Source organism: Phodopus roborovskii, unplaced genomic scaffold (genome assembly GCF_943737965.1).
Source record: "Phodopus roborovskii unplaced genomic scaffold, PHOROB, whole genome shotgun sequence".
Lineage (NCBI taxonomy): Eukaryota > Metazoa > Chordata > Mammalia > Rodentia > Cricetidae > Phodopus > Phodopus roborovskii.
Genome location: NW_026126636.1, coordinates 5458571 through 5482818, shown reverse-complemented (window position 1 = coordinate 5482818; position 24248 = coordinate 5458571). Strand labels below are relative to the sequence as shown.

Sequence of the window (24248 nt, the reverse complement as noted above, 5' to 3'; positions counted from 1 at the left end):
TGACCCTGTCCTCTCAGCAACCAGAATGGTTCTCTATGAATTCAGTCAGAGGTGTGGGGAAGAGGCGATCTGGAGTCTGGTGGAAGATCTTGTGAGGAGTCCCATGGAGATACCAAGAAATCTAGAAAGATCAAGCCCTTAGACATTCATCACTGAAACACATCTTGGGCATCTGAAGGTACCAGACAGTATGGAGCAGTGGTTCTGTGGGTCGTGACCCCTTTGGGGTTGAATAACCCTTTCACAGGGGTTGCCTATAATTTCTAACAGTAGTGAAATTGCAGTTATGAAGGAGCAACCAAAATAATATGATGGGTGGGGGTCACCACAACACGAAGAACTGTATTAAAAGGTCACAGTGTTAGGAAGGCTGAGAGCCACCGCTCTAGAGGACACAGCTAAAAAATTCCCAGTCTCGCTTCACTCCCGGTTTCTGCTGGTCTAAGGACTTCCAAATTTATGCTTCTAACTAGTACCTGATGCTGAAATTGTTGTATCACTCAATAAATAGTGCTGGGAGAATATAAAATGTAAGAAAATCTGGGTCTGGGGAGACATCTTAGAGGATAAAAATCACCCACTACCAAATCCCAACCCAAGTTCCACCCCCAAGACCCACAGAATGAAAGGTGAGAATTGGCCCGTGCAAGCTCTACCCTCCACACACGCCATGGCATGTGCTCATGCACACTGATACACACACACACATTGTGGAATATTTGTTCAAGAACATTCATTTATGCTATGGAATATTTGTTTGCTGATGCAAAGATGTGCTGCAATATCAAAATGTAAAGAGAACATAATCAAAATAAGCAAATATACCCAAGACATTCATTTTGTAATTGATGCTGCTATAACTGGCTATCTATCACCTAGGGGAGAAAAGGGAAACTAGACCAACCATCACACACCGTTCAGTATACAAACTCAGGCATGACCGAAAATTTAAATATATGTACTTCTAGACACCCCCAGAATATTAAAAACATTCTGGAGTCTGACTTTGGGTAACACTGCTCAAGAGACTGCGAGTGGTCCTATCACATGGGAAACACAAGTTACAACAACAGATGAGAGTAGAGTTTCACCGAAGTCCAAATTGGTGAGAGTTTGTGGGGCTTGCTTACAGGGCACAGACGAGGGGTTACTAAAGGACCAATGGTGACCCCCAAAACATCATATTAAAAGTCTTACTCCTTCGTGGATGACCAATTCACGGACACCGCATCACCAAGCCCTGCTTTGAATTAATCACCCACTTCTCATGTATTGTACGTCTCTCAAGACCACACGCAGCTAGAAAAGGGATGAGGATGCCCTCACCTTTCCTAGGGAGCAACAACAGCGCCATGACATTACATAACCTACCACTCACTCTCAGCTCTGTTCTGGTTGTCATAGTTTGGAGCAAAGTCCAAGAGGAAAAAGCTTCCATCCATCACACACGGAAGAGGAAAACCAAAGCTATAAAACACACAACACACATTATGTGATAAAATATGCCACAATGGGGGGGGAGGGGTAGCAAGGTGACTCAGGTGCTAAAGGCACTTGCCATCAAGCCTGACAACCCAGCTTTGCTCCCCAGGGACCCACGTAGTGGAAAGAGAGCCAGCTCCCATGGGTTGTCCTCTGACTTCCACATTTGTGACATGTGGATGTGAATATATACATAAAATGTGTGTGTGTGGGGGGGAGGTGCCTGGAGCCTATAGCTCAGAGGTAGAGCATTTGCCTAGCATGCTTGAGATCCTTGGTCCAATCCCCAGTAACAAAAAGATGGGGGGGGGGAAGATATGTATTATTTTCATCATGAGACCAGTAGGTTTTTTCCTAATTTAAAAAAAAAATAAAAATTTAGCAATTGCTTTTTAAAAGCTAAGGGGTGAGAACTGGACAAAAGATAGAAATTTTTGCAAAATGAAAAGCATTTGGGAAAACAAGCTCTTTTACAAATTGATGATGATGGATGCTTGAATTTCTATACTATCCTTTGAGCTATTTAGTCATAGTTATTATTAAAAATACTTGCCAGGTGTTGGCCTTTAATCCCAGCACTCGGGAAGCAGAGGAAGGTTGATTTCTGTGAGTTTGAGACCAGTCTGGTCTACAGAGCTAGTTCCAGGACAGGCTCCAAAGCAATACAGAGAAACCCTGCCTCAGGGAGAAAAAAATACTGATAGCCCAGCATAGTGGCACATGAATTTAATCCCAGCACTTGGGAGGCAGAGTCAGTCGGATCTCTGTGAGTTCAAAGCTAGCATAGTCTACAGAGCAAGTTCCAAGACAGCCAGGGCTACAGAAAAACTGAGTCTCGAACCCTTCCCCCAAAATACTCGGAAATGGAGGGAGGTAGTAGGGGTAGGTAAGATCAAAATACATTGTATACATATAGAGAATTTTTAAAAAATAGGTAAATGTATTATGTAAAAATATACATGTGTTGGTAACAATATACTTCAAACATATGAGCAATACACCTCCCCCACAACTATGCAGACAAAAAAAATTGTAAGGTCATATGATATCTTAAAATATATGCTCATTATATCACAATACATTAAAGAATGAATTATTTTTATGCAGTAGATGTGACATTTATGAAAAGTGATTATGGTATAGGCCATAAAGCATTTTTCAATTCGACCACTACTCAGGGACATTATTTGAAACAGGAAAATGCACTTTAAAATGACTCCTGGATAAAAAAAAAAATTAAAAAAGAAAGCCACTTATATTTGAAAACGATAAAGAACATTCTATATACCAAAGGTTGTAAATTTTTTACATTAAGGCTAAAAATTATTGACTAAACTTTCAGGTTAGAAAGCAACCTGGTAACAGATGCCACAGCCCCTCTAGTGCAGCCCTTCTGTCACTCATCACAGTCCCTAACGTCACTCACACCCCGCCACCCGCCCAACCTCCAGTCTCCAAAACTCAGAGTCCCGTTATTGACAGAAGGAATCCTCGCCATTGACAACCAGCAGGCAGCACGGCATCACTAACTCCTAACGGCCACACACCACAGACTGCACAGATTTCTAGTTGAAACCAACCGGAATCATCTCCGAAGACTTCTTGTTATTAACCGAATTAATAACAGAAATATTCAATAGCGGCAGCGCGGGCAAGAAACCACCTTCGAGGACCATGGCCACTTCCGGTCTTCCAAAAAACGCCCTCTTGCGCATGTGAAGCCCGAGAAAGCCAACGGAGGACAAGGCGCGCGCGCACGCACACACGCACGCGCACACACGTGCAGCTTCAAGATCCTTCGCTGACAATTCCTTAAGGGGCCCGGGGAACATGGCCGCGCCCACTGATGCCTATTCATGTTGGCCGCCATCTTTGAGGCTTATCCATTCCGTACAGCGGAGAATAGATATCCAGCCAGATATCACAGAATGGGATTAAGAGCTGTCGCGTAGATCAGAGTGCGGTGGCCTTTATCACCCGAGAGGAGGAAGGTACGCGACACTCCGAGTACAGCGCCACCTGCTGGAAGAAAGCGTAGGGTACAGCGGATCCAGAGAGGAGAAAAACCTTAAAGAGAGTGGGCTCGTGGGAGAAACCACTGGGAAATGAGGGGAGAGACCAAGGTGGTGCCATGCGTTTTACAGAAAAATCATTCATGGAAAAGGTTGACAGTTCAGGATGGAAATATGCTCCGGAGAGAAAATCCCAGGAGGCGTCAGAATCAGTATCACAAGCGACTGGAAGAGTGTTAAAATCTTTAATGGGACAAACCACATTGGGAGGTGGGGGAGAAGGGGGGAGTGGTCAATCCGGTGGACGATACCACAAGCGAGGGGAGCAGTCGAGGCGTCCTTTTGAAGGATGCAGTAGAGTGCAGGCATAAAATCCATTCATTTCCATTATTCCCCACTCTAACCACCTCGGGTAAAGTAGTAGGCAGCAATAATAAAAATAACAGTTGAAAGGAAAAGTATCCACCCAGGACGCCCAAGGCCAAGTTCTCAGAACAAAGGAGGTGTATTTGCCCTAGAGGGACAGGGCAGGGAATAAGAGACAGAGGATAGAGGGAGGACAAGGGAGAAAGGGAAAGGAACAAGGAGATGGGGGGTTATTTGCTCCCACTCTGACTCTGGATAGAGGGGAGACAGACTCATAGGCAAATGACAGTTTATAAAGGTCTAAGAGGAAACCCCGCGTTAGGATGAGGTGTTTAATTAGGCATGTTAATTAGGTGAGCCAAAGGGGGCTTTTGATTGCTGAACTTCAATATTTCCATCGGTCATCAGTCTCAGGAGAGGAAGTGGCCAGATAAGGGAATAGACCTTGGTGGCTAGCTTTAGGAAAGTAATCTAACAGTTTTTAGCAAGGCAGAGGTTTTTTGTTTTTTGTTTTGTTTTTTGATGGGGGGGGGAGGGTGTTTTGAGACAGAGTTTCTCTGTGGCTTTGGAGCCTGTCCTGGAACTCACTCTGTAGACCAGGCTGTCCTTGAGCTCACAGAGATCCACCTGCCTCTGCCTCCCAAGTGCTGGGATTAAAGGTGTGCACCACCAATGCCTGGCTCAGAAGTGTTATAGAATAACCTTTTTGGTCACTGTGAAGAAGTGTCTTTGCCAAGATGCCTTCTGACAGGTTTAATAAAAGAGCTGGGCAGGAAGAGATTAGGTGGGGGAACCAGATTAGGAGAATGCTGGGAAGAATGCCAGAGTCTGAGGAGTCTCCAAAGAGGCAAAGAGAAGCAAGATGAAGGAAGACACCACCACAAGGCAGGGGGCAGATAAGAAATACGGGTTAACTTGAACTCTTACGAGTTAGCCACTAACAAGTCTGAGCTAGTGGCCGAATACTTATAATTAATATTAAGTCTCCATGTCCTTTATTTGGGAACTGTTGGTGGAGAAGGAAAATTCCACCTACACAGAGGGCATGGGAGAGAAGGGGCAAGGTCTGTTTGCTACTTCTGGGCTGACCAGAGTCCCTTCAGTAGTTTAATGACAGGAATGATGGCTCACACTTGAAATCTCAGGACTCTGGGAGGAAGAGACAGCAGACCAGGCTGAGGGATGAAAGAAAGGACTTAATATAGCCAACATGTGACTAAAAGCACCTAAAATAAAAATGTCATTTATAAATAGCCATGCCCTTTCTGTGTAAACAAAGCCTTAATTTGATACCATGACTCACTCTCCAAATATCTAATTAAACTTAAAAGACTAACAAGAGAAGCCAAGCTGGTGGCTCAAGTGTCAAAGACTTATACCACTTTTGCAAAGGACCACAGTTCTGTTCCCACGAGAGTCAGCTCACAAATTTTTATGTAAATTCTAGGTGATCTGGCACCCCCTTCTGGCCTGTGTAGGCACTGCACTAATGTATAAACACACACACACACACACACACACACACACACAATTGTTTTAATGGGATATGAAACAAATAAACGTTTCTTATATTGCTAGTGAAATTAAATAGTATGATCACTTTGTAAGACAGCCTGGCAATTACTTACAAAATTAAATATTTGCTTACAAGATTCACTGATTCTACTACCACATATTTCCTAAAATAAATGAAAGCATGTATATAAAAAGAATTGTAAGCAAATGCTTCCATCTTTTTATTCAAATCAGCTAATCTGGAGATAACAGAAACATTCACAAACATGTGACTGGACATACAAACTCAGACCTAGAATTCATAAAAGGAATGTTATTCAGACAATCAGGGTGGGGCTTGATGTATAGAAACAGTCTAGGTAGAGCCTGCTGATGGTGGTGCACTCCTTTAATCCCAGCACCTGGGAGTGATTGACAGGTCGTTCTTTGTGAGTTCAAGGCCAGCCTGGTCCACATAGGGAGTTCCAGGATAGCCAGGGCCATACAGAGAAACTCAGTTTCAAAACCCAAAAAGGTCTAGGTCATAAATACAACAGCAGTGACATATATTCATGTTGAACCTCATCAAACAACTCACTTTAAAATCAGTGCATTCTTGGTGCTGGAGGGATGGCTCAGTGATTAAGAGTACTTTCTGTTCTGGCAGAGGACCTAACTAAATTCAGTTCCCAGCACCCACAGGGTTGTTCACAACCATTTGTAACTCCAGTTCCTGAAGATCCCGTCCGTGCCTTAGTCTGGCCTTCACAGGCTGCCTGCTGCTGGTAGTACATATACATACGTGCAAGTGAAGCCTCTTACAGGCGTGTTTTAATATAAACATATAATTCATGTGTTTTATTGTACCTAAATTGTAGCTCAGTGGACTTGATTTTCTTTTAAAAACCCAACATAACTATAACTCATAAGACATACAAGGTTCGATTTCTTGCTGCAGATAATTAAGTTGCTTTTAGTGTATCCACAGAGTTGAGCACATGTCGCCATTACCTAATTTAAGACTATTTCTTCCCTCCCTCCCCCCCTTCCTTTCTTCCTTTCTGGTGTTTGTTTGTTTTGTTTTTTGAGACAGTGTTTCCCTGTGAAACAGCCCTGGCTGTCTTGGAACTAGCTCTGTAGACCAAGCTGGCCTTGAACTCACAGAGATCTGCCTGCTTCTGCTTCCTGAGTGCTGGGGCCACCACCGCCCAGCTTTTTTATTTTTTTATTTTGTGTGTGTGTGTTTTACCTAGACCTCAGAAGAGGGCACCAGATTTCATTATAGATGGCTGTGAGCCACCATATATGGTTGCTGGAAATTGAACTCAGAACCTCTGGAAGAGCAGCCAGTGTTCTTAACCTCTGAGCCATCTCTCCAGCCCCAAATATTTTCACTATGGGGTATGCTGAAGTTCACCTTTATTGTTCAAGCATTTGTGAGACAGGGAAAGATGGATCTCGGTGAATTCAATGCAAATCTAGTCTACGTAGTGAGTTCCAGATCAGCCTGGAGTGAGACCTAGACTCAAAAAGAGTCTCTCTCTCTCTCTCTCTCATTCACTCACTCACTTACTCACTAAATTACAAAAGAATCCCACCCATACTTACACAGGACTAATCACTCCTAAATCTGATAGTTTTTAACAACTAATATTCATTCTTTTATATATGCCTTCTAAATGGGTCATATAAACCCTATAATGTGGCATAACGGGCGTCTTTTCGTCATCTTGAACATTCCTACAGTGAATTCCCACGCCCACAAGCCTCCAGACACCGGGTGTGGTCTTTCAGAAATCATTTAAACAACTTTGTTCCAGACCAGTGCCACGCAGTTTCCGTCTCTAGACTACATTTCCCAGAAACACATGCGACGCCACACAACTTCCGGCGCCAACCTGGCTCCCACTGTCTTACTCAGAAAATACAGTGATTCCCTGAGGTTGGCCGTTACCATGGACGGGGTTTGTGTCCAGGATGTCAGCTCTGCGTGTGGTGAGAGTTTCGGTCCGAAGTCGTACCTATGTCTAGGAAACTTGCTCACGCAATTCCAAGTGCGGGGCGAGCCCTTCGGCCTGCCTCAGGCAGTGTCCTGGCGGGAATCCGAGAACGGACGCCATTTTCCCCGCCAGGTCCCATCGCGGACTACATTTCCCAGAAACTACCGCGAACTCGAGGCATCCCCTCCTTTTGCCTGCGGGACCCTCGTCGTCCGGAGAAGGGAAAGTGTGCGGGGAGCGGCCTAGGTCCTTGTTAGACTCCGCAGGTGCGCCCCTGGGTTCTAAAGGGAAATACCAGTCGCTCTGCGAGCTGTCAAGCCTGTGGGAGTTGGTCTAGCTGGGTGAGCAGTGGCGAGGTCTTGGCTGTGAGTGAGTGTGACCTTACGGGACCCTAGGGCGCCACGAGTGCGCGGGTGTGATTTTTAGGTTTCTCTGGTGATTTCGCAGAGAAGGCGCTCAAGAGCTTTGTGTGCAAGTGTACACATTTTCCTTATTAGCGTGTGCAGGTGTGATTGCTTGCCCGCGGGTTTGGACTGGTTGTGTGTAACGGCATAACTTGCTTATGAGGGCTCTGTGAGAGAATTAGTAATTATGCCCGCATGACTGTTAACTTCAGGGGGCTGTACGTACGTATGTATACTGTGTGCATTGGGTGCTTGTAACTTTATATGACATAGTGTGGCTGGAAGATGAGTATAATCGTCAGACTGACACACATGCACATCTTAGAGGCTGTTGTGTTCTGTTGAGTGTTTGATTTTACATAACTCTCACGAGGGGAATTGGAGGTTATTGTAACTATTGTGTGACTCCGCAGTGGGTGTACTATTGTGACCGTCGGTAGCATTGGGGTTTTATGTGGTGTTGTATTTCAGGGTTCTGTAAACGTGTGGATATGGTTGTATTCTCAGGGTAGATGTGTGACTGTGACGATTCAACCATATGTTGTAGTGTTGTTGGTTGGGTAAGCTGTGGGTATGAGGATATATATGATCCCCATGGTGGGTGACCGCAGCCATGGCTTTTAAGTGTGGGATGCCTCTGACTTCCCAAGTGACTCCAGTTTTCTGTCCTGAAACCCCAGTGTTATCGAAACAGCCTTCAATCCTTCTGACCTTAGAGATGCTCATGACAACCTACACTTCTCCCTGGGTGACAGGTATTCCAGGGTGACCTTTTATTAAAAGGCATAGGACCTCATGATTCCTTCTTTCTTCCCCAGCTCAGCTCCTCCAGAGGTACCCAGTGGAGAAAAGAGCAATGGCTGTGGACCAAGCCAAACATAAGGTGCACTGGGCTTTCCTTTGCTTTTCTCTGGGATGGACTCGTGTAACACAGGCTCCTAAAGTGACCCGGTTCTTCAAATTTCCCATTCATGAAAATGGTGGGGAACTCTCTGATGTCATTCTGTATGATGGTCACATGTTAACTTAGGAAATAGATAACTTCTAACGTGTTTGTTTCTTTCTAAACTCACCTCTAAAACATGGTTATTTCGAAGAATTCCGGGAACAGAGCAGAGTTAAATTTCCACTGTGCAAAAATAACCTTTGTTTGATCAGTTTCCTTCTTGTGCTATTTTCAAGGGTGGGATCTTTTACAGCTTTAACCACTAAAAGTTTTGCATGGCAGTTGTGTGGTTCGGTTGTTGTTTGCTTTGTTTTTTGAGACAGGCTGGTGTCAACTCCCTGTGTCACTGAGGATGACTTTATACTTCGGATTCTCTTGCCTCCAGTCCCCCAAATGCCGGAGTAACGTGTGGGAATCGCCGTACTTACAAAAAGATGTATCTGATTTTATGTGTGTGATTTTGTGTGTGTGTGTGTGTGTGTGCGCGCGCGTGTACAAAGCACCACATATGTTCAGTGCTTGTAGAAGCCAGAAGAGAGTATTGGATCCACTGGGACTGAGTTATAGAAGGTCATGAGCCATCATATAGGATTTGGGAACCAAATCTGGGTCCTTTGCTGAAACAGAACTCACTCTTAACCACTCAGCCCCCATTTTTGAGTCCTCTGTGTGTGTGTATGTGTGTATTGTTGTTGTTGTTGGTTTATGTTTAGTTATGAGGGTCCCACTGTCACGCCCAGGCTGACTTCAGACTTTAGATTCTCTTGCTTTAACCTCCAAAGTACTGGATTCCAGGTATAAGCTACCATGCCAAATTCTGTATCACAGTTTGAGTCTTGCCTTTTTTTTTTTTTTTTTTTTTTTTTTTTTTTTAATTCCATGTTTGCTACATAAGAGGCAGGCCAATTTTTGTGAGTTTGAGGCTAGCCCCTGGTCTATTTTTGAGAACTGTACAGTGAGTCCCTTTGTTAAAAAAAAAAAAAATTGCTAGAGTCACCTTATTACAGAAGTCTGTATGTTAGGGGGATTATTCTGTCCCACCAGCCAGCTCCCAAATAATCACACAGAGACTTATTAATTAGGAAAGCTTGGCCTACTGTTGTATAATATTAATTTAAGATGTGTTACCTGTGTTTACACTGTGGAAATTTGATTAATGATGCAAAGATGTGTTGCATTCCTTTATGTTGCATTTGTTTAACTCTGTGAGATTGTGTTACTGTGCCTGCCTAGGACACTACATTGGTCTAACAAAGCTGAACAGCCAGTAGCAAGGCAGAAGAAAGAATAGGCAGGGCTGGCAGACAGAGAGAATAAATAGGAAAAGTCAGGGAGAAAAAGATGGAGGAGTAAAAGGAGGAGGGGGGACTCCAGGGGTCAGCCACCTAGCTATACAGAAAGCTACTGAGTGAGAAGGAAAGAAAAAAATACAGAGAAATAGAAAAAGGTAAAAGCCCAGAGGCAAAGGATAGATGGGATAGTCTAAGTTAAAAAAGCTGGCTAGAAAGAAGCCAAGAGAAGGCCAGGCATTTATAAGAATGAATAAGCTTCCATGTGTGTGTGGGGAGTTGGGTGGCAGGCCCCCAAAGAGTAAAGAGTAAAAACAAACAACTATGGCTGACAGCTTAGGCTTGTTTCTAACTAGCTCTTATAACTTAAATTAACCCATTTCTATTCATCTATGTGCTGCCATGACTCTTGTGGCTTTTACCTCTTCTGAATGTCCTGCTTCCTCTGTGTCCAGCTGCTGACTCCACCTTTCTCCCCCCCCCCCAGTCCTCTCTGTCCCCAGAAGTCCCACCTATCTCTTCCTACCTCGCTATTGGCCATTCAACTCTTTATTAAACCAGTCACAGTGACAATCTTCACATAGTGTAAAGGAGTATTCCGCAGCACCCTGCTTCCAGGAAAACAGTAAGGAAGACTGGCCACATCCTGCAGTACTTACAACCATGGCTGAAGTTGCCGATGCGTCTTACCTCCCTGGCATTCCATTTCTCCCATGTGAGATAGGTACAGTGGTGTGAATGCCTGCAACCCTAGCCACTCATGAGGCTGCATTTGCTTTCCTTGTGCTGACATTAGTGGCTGATAAGGATTCCTGCCAACATCTTGGTCCTGGTTGACTCTCATGCTAGCTAGCAAATCCTACATCATCCCTGGGTACCTCCCATTTTCAAACATTAATATTTTCATTCAGCAAATGACTGATTGTCTTGTCTTGGCCTTTTTCCAGGCACTGATGGGCAGGCAGGAAATAGTGTACTCAGGGAAGGGAAGGAATTGTAGAATGGATTTGTCCTGCCTGTCTGTGATTTGATGAGGTGGCAATATGAGTCACTTAGCTGGCAAGACACGTGGAGAAGCCAAAATCATGTCTATAAACTTGTGTTTTCCAGTGAGAGACTCGGAAGTGGGGTTAGTAGCTCCAAATGATGAAAGATTTCCTAGCTTATAATGCTGGTATGGACCTCTGAGACTCTTAAGGCAATTATAAAACATGTTTAAGTTGAAGTCCATCAGGAAATGTGGGTCATGCTGACATTCTATATGAACCATTAATTTTATTCACATTAGAAGTAAGAATGAGTGTGATAACGGATGGTTCTAATTAGACTGGTCAGTGTATATATGTAGTGAGATAATCCTTCTGTAGCACTGACCACGCCCATCGGGGGGTGGAGCGATGGGCGGAGTGACCTGTGGAAGGAGGTCAGAGGGGGCCAGGAAGGCGCTCTCTCTTTCTGGCGTGACTCGGACAGGAGAGGATCGGGTTGAATTTCCTGGTGTTCATCTGTCTAGGTTGTAAGTTATTTCTCCCTGAATAAACATCTATTCGGCCTATTTGTTTATCCTGATCCTTATTTACCGCAATATATATATAAGCTGTTGAGACGGTACAGTCATAAATCAAAACATTTAGCCACCAGAAAAATAATTTGTATTAATAAAAATAATAACTTATTTTTAGTTGCTGGGGATTGAAAGCAGGGCTCTACCAGTGAGCTGTCTCCCTAGTCCTGTTGTTTTGAGACTTGATCTCACTATGTAACTAAGGCTGGCCTTGAACTAATTATGTAACCTAGGCTGATAGCGCGAACTCCCAATCCGGGCTCTTGCCTCAGCCCCAGTGTAGGGATTAGAGTCATGCATTAGCATGCTTGACTTCCTGTTATCTGTTTCTGAATGAACAGATAATCCAGAGGTACTGGTTCTTGATGACATCAGTATAATGACTCATTTGCTGAACCCTACAACACAAGCACCAAAGCTAGTAAGTATTTTGTGTGTGTGTGTTATACAGCTAGGGTGTGTGTTTATTGTTTCAGAAGTCGATGGTGTTCAGTGACGTGTCTCTGGACTTCTCTCAGGAGGAGTGGGAGTGCCTGGGCCCTGCTCAGAGGGACTTGTATAGGGATGTGATGTTGGAGAACTACAGAAACCTGCTGTCAGTGGGTAAGAGCACCTGCACCAACAGCTCAGCGTTCTCCGGAGCGTCTGCTTCTTCCGCAGTGAATTTCTCAGCTGCTTTTCAACTTTGCCACCTGAATTCCTGCTCCTTGTTTGCAAATAAGTGATTTCGGCCGGGCTGAACAAGAAGCCTGGGAGCCAGGCAGCCCCAGTGCTCTGCGGCTGAAGCTTCTGTCTTCGTCTTCGGCCGGTCCTGTCATGCCTTCTCTTGCTTGATGATGAAGGGACTGGATCTGTTTCCCACAGCATAACCATGTCCCATGTCTTTTCTTGTAAGCAGGACTTCACATTCCCAAGCCTCAGGTGATCTCTTTATTGGAGCAAGGCAAAGAGCCCTGGATGATTGGCAAAGAGCTCACGAGAGGCCTGTGCTCAGGTAAGTGAGACACACTCAGCAGAGCAGTGCCTGCTGGAATAACTCGCTGCTGATCGAGGAAAAGGCACCTTTGAGATGTTATTTTGGAAGCTTCTGCCTTTAAGAGCCTAGATCTAGTGAGAAAACCAAGGTCTTTAAAAAATTTCTTTTTAGTTGCATATGTTTATTGTATGGGGTGAGTGTGTGGAGGATAAAGGGGCAACTCTCTGGAGTTGGTTCTCTCTCCATCATGTAGGTTCAGGGGATCAAACTCAGGTCATCAAGCTTGTTTTTGTTTTTACATAGGTATGAATCCATAACTGGCATATCAGTCTTTCCTCCATTCAGAGGTCTAATAAATTGAGTATGTGTGGTGTATGTATACCAGATGTGGACTGGGGCCCACGGAAGTCAGGGGAGTACATAAATCCTCTGGAACACAGTCACAGGTAGCTGTGAAATGACACGTGGGTGCTGGGAACTGAACATGGGTCCCCTACAAGAGCATCACACACACTCATCACCAGACCATCTTCCAGAACCAGTCCTGAGGTGAGGCTCTTTAAGGCCGCCTGTCATGAACTGCCTCAGTAGCAGTACAAAGATACTGCTATCATTCAGAGAGTTCCAAGGGCTTTTGAAGTTCTGTGGCAGAAAATCAGGACAATGTGTTGCATATGTTTATCATCCTAGCTATAGGCAGATTTTTCTGTCTTCCTACCAGTTCTCAAATAACCACATGGAGACTTACTAATTACAAAAGCTAGGCTGATAGCTTAGGCTTTTTTCTAACTAGCTCTTATAACTTAAATTGACCCAGTTCTATTAGTCTACTTTTACCTGGCTCAGTTACCTTTGCTTTGCGGTGCCCATGATGCTTGTTCTGTGTCCCTGGTATCTCCTCTTCCCTTCTTCTTCCTGGTGTCCGCTTTTCTCCAGAAATCCAATCTAACTATTGGCCATTCAGCTTTTTATTAAACCAATCAGAGTGACACATCTTTACAGTATACAAAAGATTATTCTACCATATCCCCCCCCCCACTTTGTTTTTTATCCAAATACACTGAGGTAAGATAATCCCAGAATTCAAAGCCAGCCAGAGTTCCATAATAAGACCTCATCTCAGGGGACATTTATTTAATGCTAGCACTTGAGGGGCAGAGGATCTCATTATCTAGACCCCAAACAAATGAAAGACCAAATTTATTATTTTTTTATGCTAAAAAATATTCAGGAATCCAGAGTATTGTCTCCAAAAATATTTACAGTATGACTTCTAACAGTAGCAAAATTATAGTTACGAAGTAGCAATGAAAATACTTTTATGGTTGGGGTCAGCACAGCATGAGGAACTGTATTAAAGGATTGCAGCTTTAGGAAGGTTGAGAACCACTGGTTGGACAGATCTCCTTAAAAGCCTATTATATTTACCTACTTGATAGTATTTAGTTTCTCCATTTCCATTATGAAAGTTTTAGGTTTTTCCAAAAAGAGGGGAAAAGAATATTTTCTACTTTCTTTCCTTTCAGCTCTGGAGTCAATGTGTGAAAGCAAGTTATTATCTCTAAAGAAGGAGGTTTATGAAATAGAATCATGCCAGAGGGAGTTAATGGGACTTAAAAAGCATGGCCTTGAGTACTCCAGTTTTAGAGATGTTCTGGAATGTGGAAACCAATTGGGATATCAAAATGGTCATTTAAGTCAAGAAATACTCAGTCGTGAATACATGCCCACATTTGTTCAACAGACTTTCTTAACCCTACGTCAAATTATTAATAATGATGAGAAACCCTATGAATGTAAAAAATGTAGAAAGGTCTTTACTCAGAACTCACAATTTATTCAACATCAAAGAATTCATATTGGTGAAAAGTCTTACGAATGTAAGGAGTGTGGGAAATTCTTTAGTTGTGGTTCACATGTTACTCGACATCTGAAAATTCATACTGGTGAAAAGCCCTTTGAATGTAAAGACTGTGGGAAAGCCTTCAGTTGTAGCTCATACCTTTCTCAGCATCAGAGAATCCACACTGGTAAGAAGCCTTATGAATGTAAGGAATGTGGGAAAGCCTTTAGCTATTGTTCAAACCTTATTGACCATCAGCGAATTCACACTGGAGAAAAACCTTATGCATGCAAAGTATGTGGGAAAGCTTTCACAAAGAGCTCACAACTTTTTCAACACGTGCGAGTTCACACAGGTGAGAAACCTTACGAATGTAAGGAATGTGGCAAAGCCTTTACTCAGAGCTCAAAGCTTGTTCAGCATCAGAGAACCCACACTGGGGAGAAGCCCTATGAGTGCAAGGAGTGTGGGAAAGCCTTTAGTAGTGGCTCAGCACTTACAAATCATCAGAGAATCCACACTGGGGAGAAACCGTACGAGTGCAAGGAGTGTGGGAAAGCCTTCACGCAGAGCTCACAGCTTCGGCAACATCAAAGGATTCATGCTGGTGAGAAACCTTTTGAATGTCTTGAATGTGGGAAGGCCTTTACTCAGAACTCACAACTTTTTCAACATCAGAGAGTCCACTCAGATGAAAAGCCATATGAGTGTAATAAATGTGGAAAGGCCTTTAATAAGTGCTCAAACCTTACTCGACACCTGAGAATTCACAGTGATGACAAGCCCTATAGCTGTAAAGAATGTGGGAAGACATTTAGTAATGATTCAGACCTTGTTCGCCATCAGGAGATTCATACTAATGAATAATAAAAATTTATCTTGAGAGTTACTTTCTTTAACATGGTTTGGCTAGGTATTTATATTTTCAATCCAAATGCATTTAACTGTAGATTATGAATTCCAAGCCTACATTTATTCTCTCATACCAATGCTAGTTACTTCATAGTTCTTATATTTTTAGGGCTTTTTTGTTTTTCTAAACTGTTTTCTGATGCTTTATGTGACTGCTTTAATTGTGTAACCTGTAATGATTTGAAGTTCCTTGTAGAATTCCTTTGTTATATTTGAGGCAGTGTCAGTCATTTCGCTATGTTTCATGGCTTATTTTTATTTTTTTGTATTCATGAGCTTATTTTATTTTTTTATTGTAAAAAAAATTAGAAAACTAGAAAATTGAAATGAACTGCTATATTGATTGTAGATGACGACTATCAAATTGATAGAACTAACTTGGCTGGATTTTGCTTTCTAAAAACAAGAGTCCTGGTATTTATGTTCTTCCTTCATCTGCTTTTATCATGCTAAAAACAGTATAATAATTGCTTTCCCAGCAATACAAAGTTTAATGACTTACTTAATATCTTTTAAATGACTATTGTTCATGTTATGATGGTGGCTTCTAAAGTTTTGCATTTTTAAAAAACTATCTCCATTATTATGACCCCAAACTTACGTTTGGATGTTTGATGTTTTGTGTCTTTTAAATTAAAAAGCATTTCTTTTAATGCTGATTTTATTAATCTTTTCTCCTTGTATGCTATTTTGTTCCTTTTTATTAACCCTAATCCTAATGTCATGTCAGAAAGGTAATTACAATTAGCAAAGTGTTATTTCTCCAGTTTTTTTTGTCTTATATATGTTATCAGTAGCTATTTCTTATTTTATATATGTTATCTGTAGTAGTTTCTTATTTTTACATATGCAGTCATGTGTATGCATTGGTTTGATGTGAGAACTCAATGAATTCATAACTATAAAGAACTTAGATCTATTCCTAGCATACAGTATACATTTAATAAAAGGTTTCTGTATTGTCATTTGCATGCAGTTTCATGATTTCCTTCATGATTTGTGGAAAGTGTGTGTGTGTGTGTGTGTGTGTGTGTGTGTGTGTGTGTGTGTGTGTGGTGCTGGGGTTAGAGGCCAGGGCTTTATATGTGCCAAGCAATCACTCTTATCACTGAGCTGTGGTCTGTCCCCTCACTGGTAAATTCTAGGCGAGTATTTTAGTGTTAACCTGCTCCTTCTAGCTTCTGGAATGTACTTTTAACTGACACCTTTATCAAAATTAGAGAAATAGTTATATGGAATAAAACCTTTCATCTGCTTTTTGAATTGCAAGTGGGAAAGGGGTATGTGTGAGTAGTCTTTATTTAGTCTCTGTCTCTGTCTCTCCCCCTCTCCCCCTCTCTCTCTCTCTGAGACAAAGTTTTACTTTGTAGCTCTGGCTGGACTGGAACTCACTATGTAGACTGGGATATCCTCAGACACAGAGATCTGCCTGCCTCTGCCTTCCTAAGTGCTGGGATTAAAATTGTGAGCCACTACACCCAACTTCAGACTTAATTTTTAATGTTCACATAATCAGTCTGAAATTCTGGAAAGTTTTGTTAGATAGTTGAAGTCACAGCTGTCAAAACAGCAGGAGGAAATGGGAATGTTTTTCTTTATTCCCCCCAAAGAGAAAATATATGAGTATTGTGTGACAATATTCCGGGTGGGGATGAGCAAGGATCTATTCCCCTCTGATAAGGTTACCAATGACATACCAAAGTGACAATATTATCAAAGTTTGGCTTGGTGAACCAGTGAGTTTTATTGGAGTTACATGCAGGAGTGAGGGTGTGGGGTTACAAGAGCAGAAACGAGTCAAAGATAGCTTCCCATGATGGGTGACAGCTCCCAAAGGTGAAAACATGGAACTCACTGTACTACTTTCAGGCAACCGAACCAGTTAGAGATTACCTCTTCCAGGATGCTCAGTGAGGTCAGTCCCTACTGCTTGTATAACCTTGGAAAAGGAAAGACCTGGTGAATGTACTCAGTTTCAGGGACCTCCTAAAGCTTTTGAGTTGTGTACTTCCTGGTTTGTAATGAGCATTCCTATTTGGTGAAATATTTTACCTTCCTATAGAACATCCTCAAGGATGGAATATTCTATCTCAAAAGACAGTGCTATACAACACAATCATGTTTGACAAGAATGGGGAGGGCATGTAGACAATAACAATAGGATTAAATATCTGAGTATTAACACAATATTACTTTGGACCTGAGTTAAGGATATAAATCCCTATTCTACATCTTATCCCAAAATAAAGGGGATTGGAGGAGATAGATGTTAGTTATATAAAGTGTTAATAGTTTGGTATGGTGGCTCATACCTGTAGTGCCTAGAGTTGCTGATGTAGGCTGGTTGAGAGCTTGATACCATGTGGGGCTGTGTACATGATTTTTAAGACATCTTATAGAACACTCAATAAAGAACAAAACATACTCGGTGTTTCTAGTATGGTAGAATAAGCATTGAAGCTGAGAATGAGACGTAGAAGTGAATATCTGAACTTATAAAGGACTTGTCTTTAGGAATGATGGAACTGTAGAATTAATAATATAGGTTGCATAACTTTGTAGGTATCCTAAAATTTAGAAAACACTTTAAAGGGTGGTCAGGATAGCATGGCATTTTTACCAAATCAAAACTTAAAACTATCTGGGTGGTGGTGGCACACCCTTTTAATCCCAACACTTGGGAAGCAAAGGCAAGTGGATCTTTGAGTTTGAGGATAGTCTGGTCTATAGAGCTAGTTCCAGGACTGGCAGGGATACATAGAGACACCCTGTCTCAAAAACAAAACAAAACTTAAAAATTAAAGGTGTGGTTGTGCACCCCTTTAATCCCGGGATTTGGTGGCAGGGTCGGGTGGAGTTCTGAGTCTGAGACCAGGCTGGTCTGTATAATGAGTTCCAGGTCAACCAGAGCTGCACAGTGAAACCCTGTCTAAGCAAAACAAAAATTTTAAAAATTAGGATTTTTTTTTGGTAAAACATGAAAATGCTGAACAAAGTATTGTATTTATAGAGAAATTGAATGGATAGCTATCTTGGTTGGCAAAAGTGTAATTCTTATGGACTCTCTTCCAACAACTCCTTTTTTTGTTGTTTTTTGATTTCAGATAGGAACTCATTATGTAGCTCTGGCTGTCCTGGAACTTTATATGTAGACCAGGCTAGTGTCAAATCCACAGAGACCCGCCTACTTCTGCCTCCCAAGTGCTGGAATTAAAAGCATGTGCCACCACCCTCCACTTTTCATTTATTGTTATCTTTATTATAAATATCATAAATAAATATTACAAGTATAAACACATTTGACACTGCATTTGATAACCTGATGTATGAATATCTGGTTTGAGGGAAATAATACAATTCTCAGTGCTCATCAGATATCTTGGTTCTACTTCTGGTGTGCTCCATTCTTGAAAATAGTGGCTCAGAAATGTAGGTGCTGCCAGAATCTATGATATTAGTAAGGCATAATTGTGAAATGAAGAACATTTGTCTCTGGGAAAATAGGACATATAAAACATAGTCTCCAGCTGGAGAATACTTAACCACAACTGAAATAGGAAATTGGAATTAGAAGCCTAGAGCAAAGAAAAACTTGCTCTTCCAGAACCTGTTTGGATTTTACCACCCATATGAGGCAGCTCACAACTGCCTATAACTTCAGCTCTATGGAATCTGACACCCTCTTTTGGCCAGTTCAGGTACCTGAGTACACATGGCGCGCACACATACACTCTCTCTGTGTGTGTGTAGCCTTGGTTGTCCTGGAACTCTGTGGATCAGGATGGCCTACCTCCACCTCCCAACTACTGGAATCAAAAGTGAAAACCACCATTGCCCAGCAAAATATGTTTTTTAATCAGTGGGCTGGGCAGAATATAGTGTCATACATTTAATCCAAGCACAAAGGAGCAGAAGCAGGTAACATTGTTGGTTAACACAGTAACTCATGTAGCTTTAGCAGGGTTTGCTTTGTTTCCAGACATGGTTTCACTATTTAGTTCTGGATAGCCTGAAACTGTATGTAGACCAGCCTTGTCTCAACTCATAGAGATCCCCGTCTTTGCCTCCCAAGTGCTGGAATTATACGTGTGTGCCATCATGTCCTGCCAGCTTTAGGAGTTTTGAGTTGGTGAATTCAATTGATCCTGCTTACTTAGACACACATACAGGAATTGGAAGGGCATGTCCAAGTGAATTGCTTGTGACCGGAGATGACTCTGCTCCTGGCTTGTTTTTACTTTCTATAGTACAGGTAGTTATTTTCCTAAAAGTTCGTTTAAGGAGCTAGAGAGGTTGCTCAGCAGTTAAAAGTGCTTGCTGTTCTTCTGGAGAACTTAGCTTTGGTTTCCAGCACCCACAAGGCAGTTAACAACTGTCTTGTAACTCCAGTTCAAGGAAACCTAGTTGCTTTCTTTTGGCCTCTTAGGGAATCAGGCACATGTGTGGTGTATATACAAACATGGGGGCAAAACATTCATGCACATAAAGACCTTATTAAAAACCCTCAAAAAACAAACCCAACAACTTTGAAGATGCAAATGGAAACCTCAGTCACACACCCTTAAATGCAAGCTCGAAACAAAAGACCCGAGATAGTAACACAGGCAGAAATGGTCACTCTCTAAGTAAAACAGCGTTGTGGCACACACTTTTAATCCCAGGAAGTAGAGACTTGCAGATCTCAGTGAGTTTGAGACCAGGCTGGTCTACAGGGCAAGTTCCAGGGGTGCACAGAGAAGTCCTGTCTCGAACACCCCCCCCCCCCCAAACAAATAAACAACAAAGTAGGACAGTCACTCCACACACCCGCAGCGACTCGTAGTCTGGCGTGACACACTCTTAGTTGTTACACAACAGCCCACCTTCAGAGGGCATAATTTCAAATTCAGTAGCTCAGTAAACTGATAAAAGCCAACTCCCGTTAGTGCGCATGCGCAATAGTGTGCGGCAATAATCATGCATAACCCACACGCGTGCGTTCAATCACTGTCACGCTCTTGCAGAGCCTTATAATCGCCTCACACAAACCAACCCACACCCAGGAACTCGCCTAGAAGGGCTTACAGTTCCCTGTGCACTGGCTCTTGAAGGTGCAAAGTAGAAAGGGTCGCGCCGCAAAGCACTCTGGGGCTGGTAGTTCTCGGGGCTGGACTCAGCTAGTTGAGAAGCCCGAGAGCGCCGCCTGGCGGGTGATGACACTGACTGGGGTTACAGAGCACATTTCCAAAGCTGTGAGGTGAGTTAGGCTGGGCGGGAGCAGGAGTTGAGGGGCGGGCTGGAGGTGGAGCTTGGCTAACAGTGTGGGGGACCCTGTGACTTTACAGGCTCCAGCTGTGCCAATGTGTTATCTTGTGTCACTGTGGGTGTGCATGTCTGTGTACGTCCTTGTGTGTGACTGACAGGAAAACTGAATGGTTGTGATGGTTTGTGACATGCTCCTGTGTGTAAATTTTCGAGAGAGCAAACTGACTTTTTTTTGGGGGGGGCAATGGTGTTGCGCACCATTTACATACATACATACATACATACATACATACATACATACATACATATATATATATAATTTTTTCTTATTTTACATGTCGATCCCAGTTCTCTCTCCCATGTCCCCCAGACCCCTCCTCCCGTCCCATCCCCCCCCCCACTTCACAGAGAGGGTGATGCCTTCCAGGAGGGATCATCAAAATCTGTCAAGTCATTTGGAGTAGGGACTAGGCCCTCCCTCCTGTCTCTAGGCTAAGGGAGAATCCCTCCACGGGGAATGTGCTCCCAAAGTCCTTTCATACACCAGGGATACATCCTGGTTCAGGGGGTCTGAGTCTGTACAATGCTGGTTTCCCAGCTATCAGTCTGAGAGTCCATGAGTTCCCCCTTGTTCAGGTCAGCTGTCTCTGTGGGTTTCCGTAGTCTGGTCTTGACCCCTTTTCTTATCACTCCTCCCTCTCTGCAACTGGATTTCAGGAGTTGGGCTCAGTGTTTAGCTATGGGTGTCTGCTTCTGTTTCCATTAGCTACTAAATGAGAGCTCTATGATGGTATATAAGTTAGTCATTAATCTCATTATCAGGGAAGGACATTTAAAGTAGTCTCTCCACTGTTGATCAGATTGCAAGTAGGGGACATCTTTGTAGGTCTCTGGACATTTCTCTACAGTCAGTTTTTTATTCAAATCTATAATGGCTTCCTCTATAATGGTATCTCTTTTTTGGCTCTTGTCTATTTGTCCCCTGACTCAATCTTTCTGGTTCCACATGTTCTCCTCTTCTCCCCTTCTCTTTCTCCTAGCTCCCTCTCCACTCACTGCCCCCCCCCCAACTCCCAATATGCTCAGGAGATCTTGTTCCTTTCCCCTTATGTGAGGGACCTTGTATGAATCTCTTAGATTCCTCCTCGTTTCTCTGGCTGGTGATCCTTTGCTCTATGTCTAAAATCCATATATGAGTGAGTACATACATACCATGTTCCTCTTTTTGTGACTGGGTTACCTCACTCAAGACGGTTTCTCCAAGTTCCATACATTTGTCTGAGAATTTCAAGATTCCATTGTCTTTTTTTTCCTGCTGAGTAATATTCTATTATGTAAATGTATCACATCTTCTTTATCCATTCTTCAGTTGAGGGGCATCTAGGTTGCTTCCAGATTCTTGCTATTACAAATAGTGCTGCTATGAACATAGTTGAACAGATGTTTTTGTTGCATGGATGTGGATCATTTGGGTATATGCCTAAGAGGGGGATTGCCTGGTCCTGTGGTAAACTAATTCCCATTTTCCTGAGGAACCACCATACTCATCTCCAAAATGGCTGTACAAGTTTGCACTCCCACCAGCAGTGGAGGAGTGTTCCCCTTTCTCCACATTCTCTCCAGCATAAGCTGTTGTTTGGTGTTTGTAATTTTAGCCATTCTGACAGGAGTAAGATGGTATCTCAGAGTTGTTTTGATTTGCATTTCCCTGATGGCTAAGGATGTTGAACACTTTCTTAAGTGTCTTTCAGCTATTTTGGATTCCTCTATTGAGAATTCTCTATTCAGTTCTCTACCCCACTTTTTAATAGGGTTGTTTGGTATTTTGGTGACTAGTCTCTTGAGTTTTTGTATATTTTGGAGATCAGCCTTCTGTCAGATGTGGGGTTGGTGAAGATCTTTTCCCAGTCCGTGGGCTGCAGTTTGGTCTTGTTGACTGTGTCTTTTGCCTTACAGAAGCCTCTCAATTTCAAGAGGTCCCACTTATAAACTGTCAATCTCAGTGTCTGTACTACTGGAGTTATGTTCAGGAAGCTGTCTCCCGCTTTCTCTTCTAAGAGGCTCAGTGTGGCTGTATTTATGTTGAGGTCTTTGATCCATTTGGACTTGAGTGCATGGCAATAGACATGGGTCTATCTACACACCATCATCCAGTTGTGCCAGCACCATTTGTTGAAGACGCTTTTCTCCTTCCATTGTATAATTTTAGCTGTTTTGTCAAAAATCAGATGTTCATAGGTGTGTGGGTTAATATCAGGATTTTCGATTTGATTCCATTGGTCTACCTGTCTATTTTTGTGCCAACACCAAGCTGTTTTCAGGACTATAGCTCTATGGTAGAGCTTGAAGTCAGGGATGGTGATGCCTCCTGAAGTTCCTTTATTATACAGGGTTGTTTTTAGCTATCCTGGGTATTTTGTTTTTCCATATAAAGTTGATTATTATCCTTTCAAAGTCAGTGAAGAATTGTGCTGGGATTTTGATGGAGATTGCATTGAATCTGTAGATTGCTTTTTGGCAAGATTGCTATTTTTATTATGTTTATCCTACCTATCCAAGAGCATGGGAGATCTTCCCATTTCTGAAATCTTCTTTAATTTCTTTCTTTAAAGACACACAGTTCTTGCTATATAGGTCTTTCAATTGTTTGGTTAGCATTACCCCAAGATATTTTGTGTTGTTTGTGGCTATTGTAAAGGGTGATGTTTCTCTTATTTCTTTCTCAGCCACTTTATTGTCTGTATATAGTAGGGCTACTGATTTTTTTTTTTAATCTTGTATACTGCTAATTTGCTGAAGGTGTTAGATCGGCTTAGGAGTTCTCTGGTAGAGTTTTTCAGGTCACTTATGTAAACTATCATATCATCTGCAAATAGTGACAGTTTGACTTCTTTCTAATTTGTACCCCCTTGATCTCCTTTTGTTGTCTTATTGTTCTAGCTAGATCTTCAAGTAAAATATTGAAGAGATATGGAGAGAGAGGACATCCTTGTCTTGTTCCTGATTTTATTGGAATCACCTTAAGCTTCTCTCCATTCAGTTTGATGTTGGTTGTTGGCTTACTGTATATTGCTTTTTATTATGTTTAGGTATGTCCCTGTTATTCCTGATCTCTCCAAGACCTTTATCATGAAAGGGTGTTGGGTTTTGTCAAAAGCATCTAGTGAGATGATAATGTGTTTTTTCTTTTTCAGTTTGTTTATATGGTGGATCACATTGATAGATTTTTGTATGTTGAACCATCTCTATATCCCTGGGACAAAGCCTACTTGGTCATGGTGGATGATTTCTCTGATGTGTTTTTGGATTCGATTTGGCACTATTTTGTTGAGTATTTTTCCATCAATGTAAATGAGGGACATTGGTCTGTAGTTTTCTTTCTTAGTTGTGTGTTTGTGTGGCTTGGGTACCAAGGTTAATTGTAGCCTTGTAAAAAGAGTTTGGTAATGAAACTTCTTCTTATATTGTGTGGAACAATTTGAGGAGTATTGGTATTAGCTCTTCTTTGAATTACTAGTAGAATTCTTCATTGAAGCCATCTGGCCCTGGGCTTTTTTTTTTTTTTTTTGGTTGGGAGACTTTTGATGACTGCTTCTACTTCATTAGGGGTTATAGGTCTATTTAAATTGGTTATCTGTTCTTGATTTAATTTTGGTAAGTGATAGTTATACAGAAATTTGTTCATTTTGTTTGAATTCTTGAATTGTGGAGTACAG

General features: G+C 42.3%; 1 protein-coding gene across 6 annotated transcripts; it reads left to right on the top strand.

The window, feature by feature from the left end:
- Window positions 1-7250: 7250 nt before the first annotated feature.
- On the top strand, window positions 7251-16255 carry LOC127238718 (zinc finger protein 383). Of its 6 annotated transcripts, XM_051207395.1 has the most exons (6): window positions 7267-7349; window positions 7487-7620; window positions 8577-8641; window positions 12034-12160; window positions 12453-12551; window positions 14060-16255. In XM_051207395.1, the coding sequence occupies exons 3-6, from the start codon at window positions 8615-8617 to the stop codon at window positions 15241-15243; spliced, it is 1437 nt and encodes a 478-aa protein (XP_051063352.1). In that variant the 5' UTR covers window positions 7267-7349; window positions 7487-7620; window positions 8577-8614; the 3' UTR covers window positions 15244-16255. The 6 variants fall into 6 exon arrangements, with proteins under 6 accessions (XP_051063354.1, XP_051063357.1, XP_051063353.1 ...); XM_051207396.1 differs by having other exon boundaries at window positions 7253-7620; window positions 12456-12551; XM_051207397.1 differs by lacking the exon at window positions 8577-8641 and having other exon boundaries at window positions 7251-7620.
- The last annotated feature ends 7993 nt before the right edge of the window (window positions 16256-24248 follow it).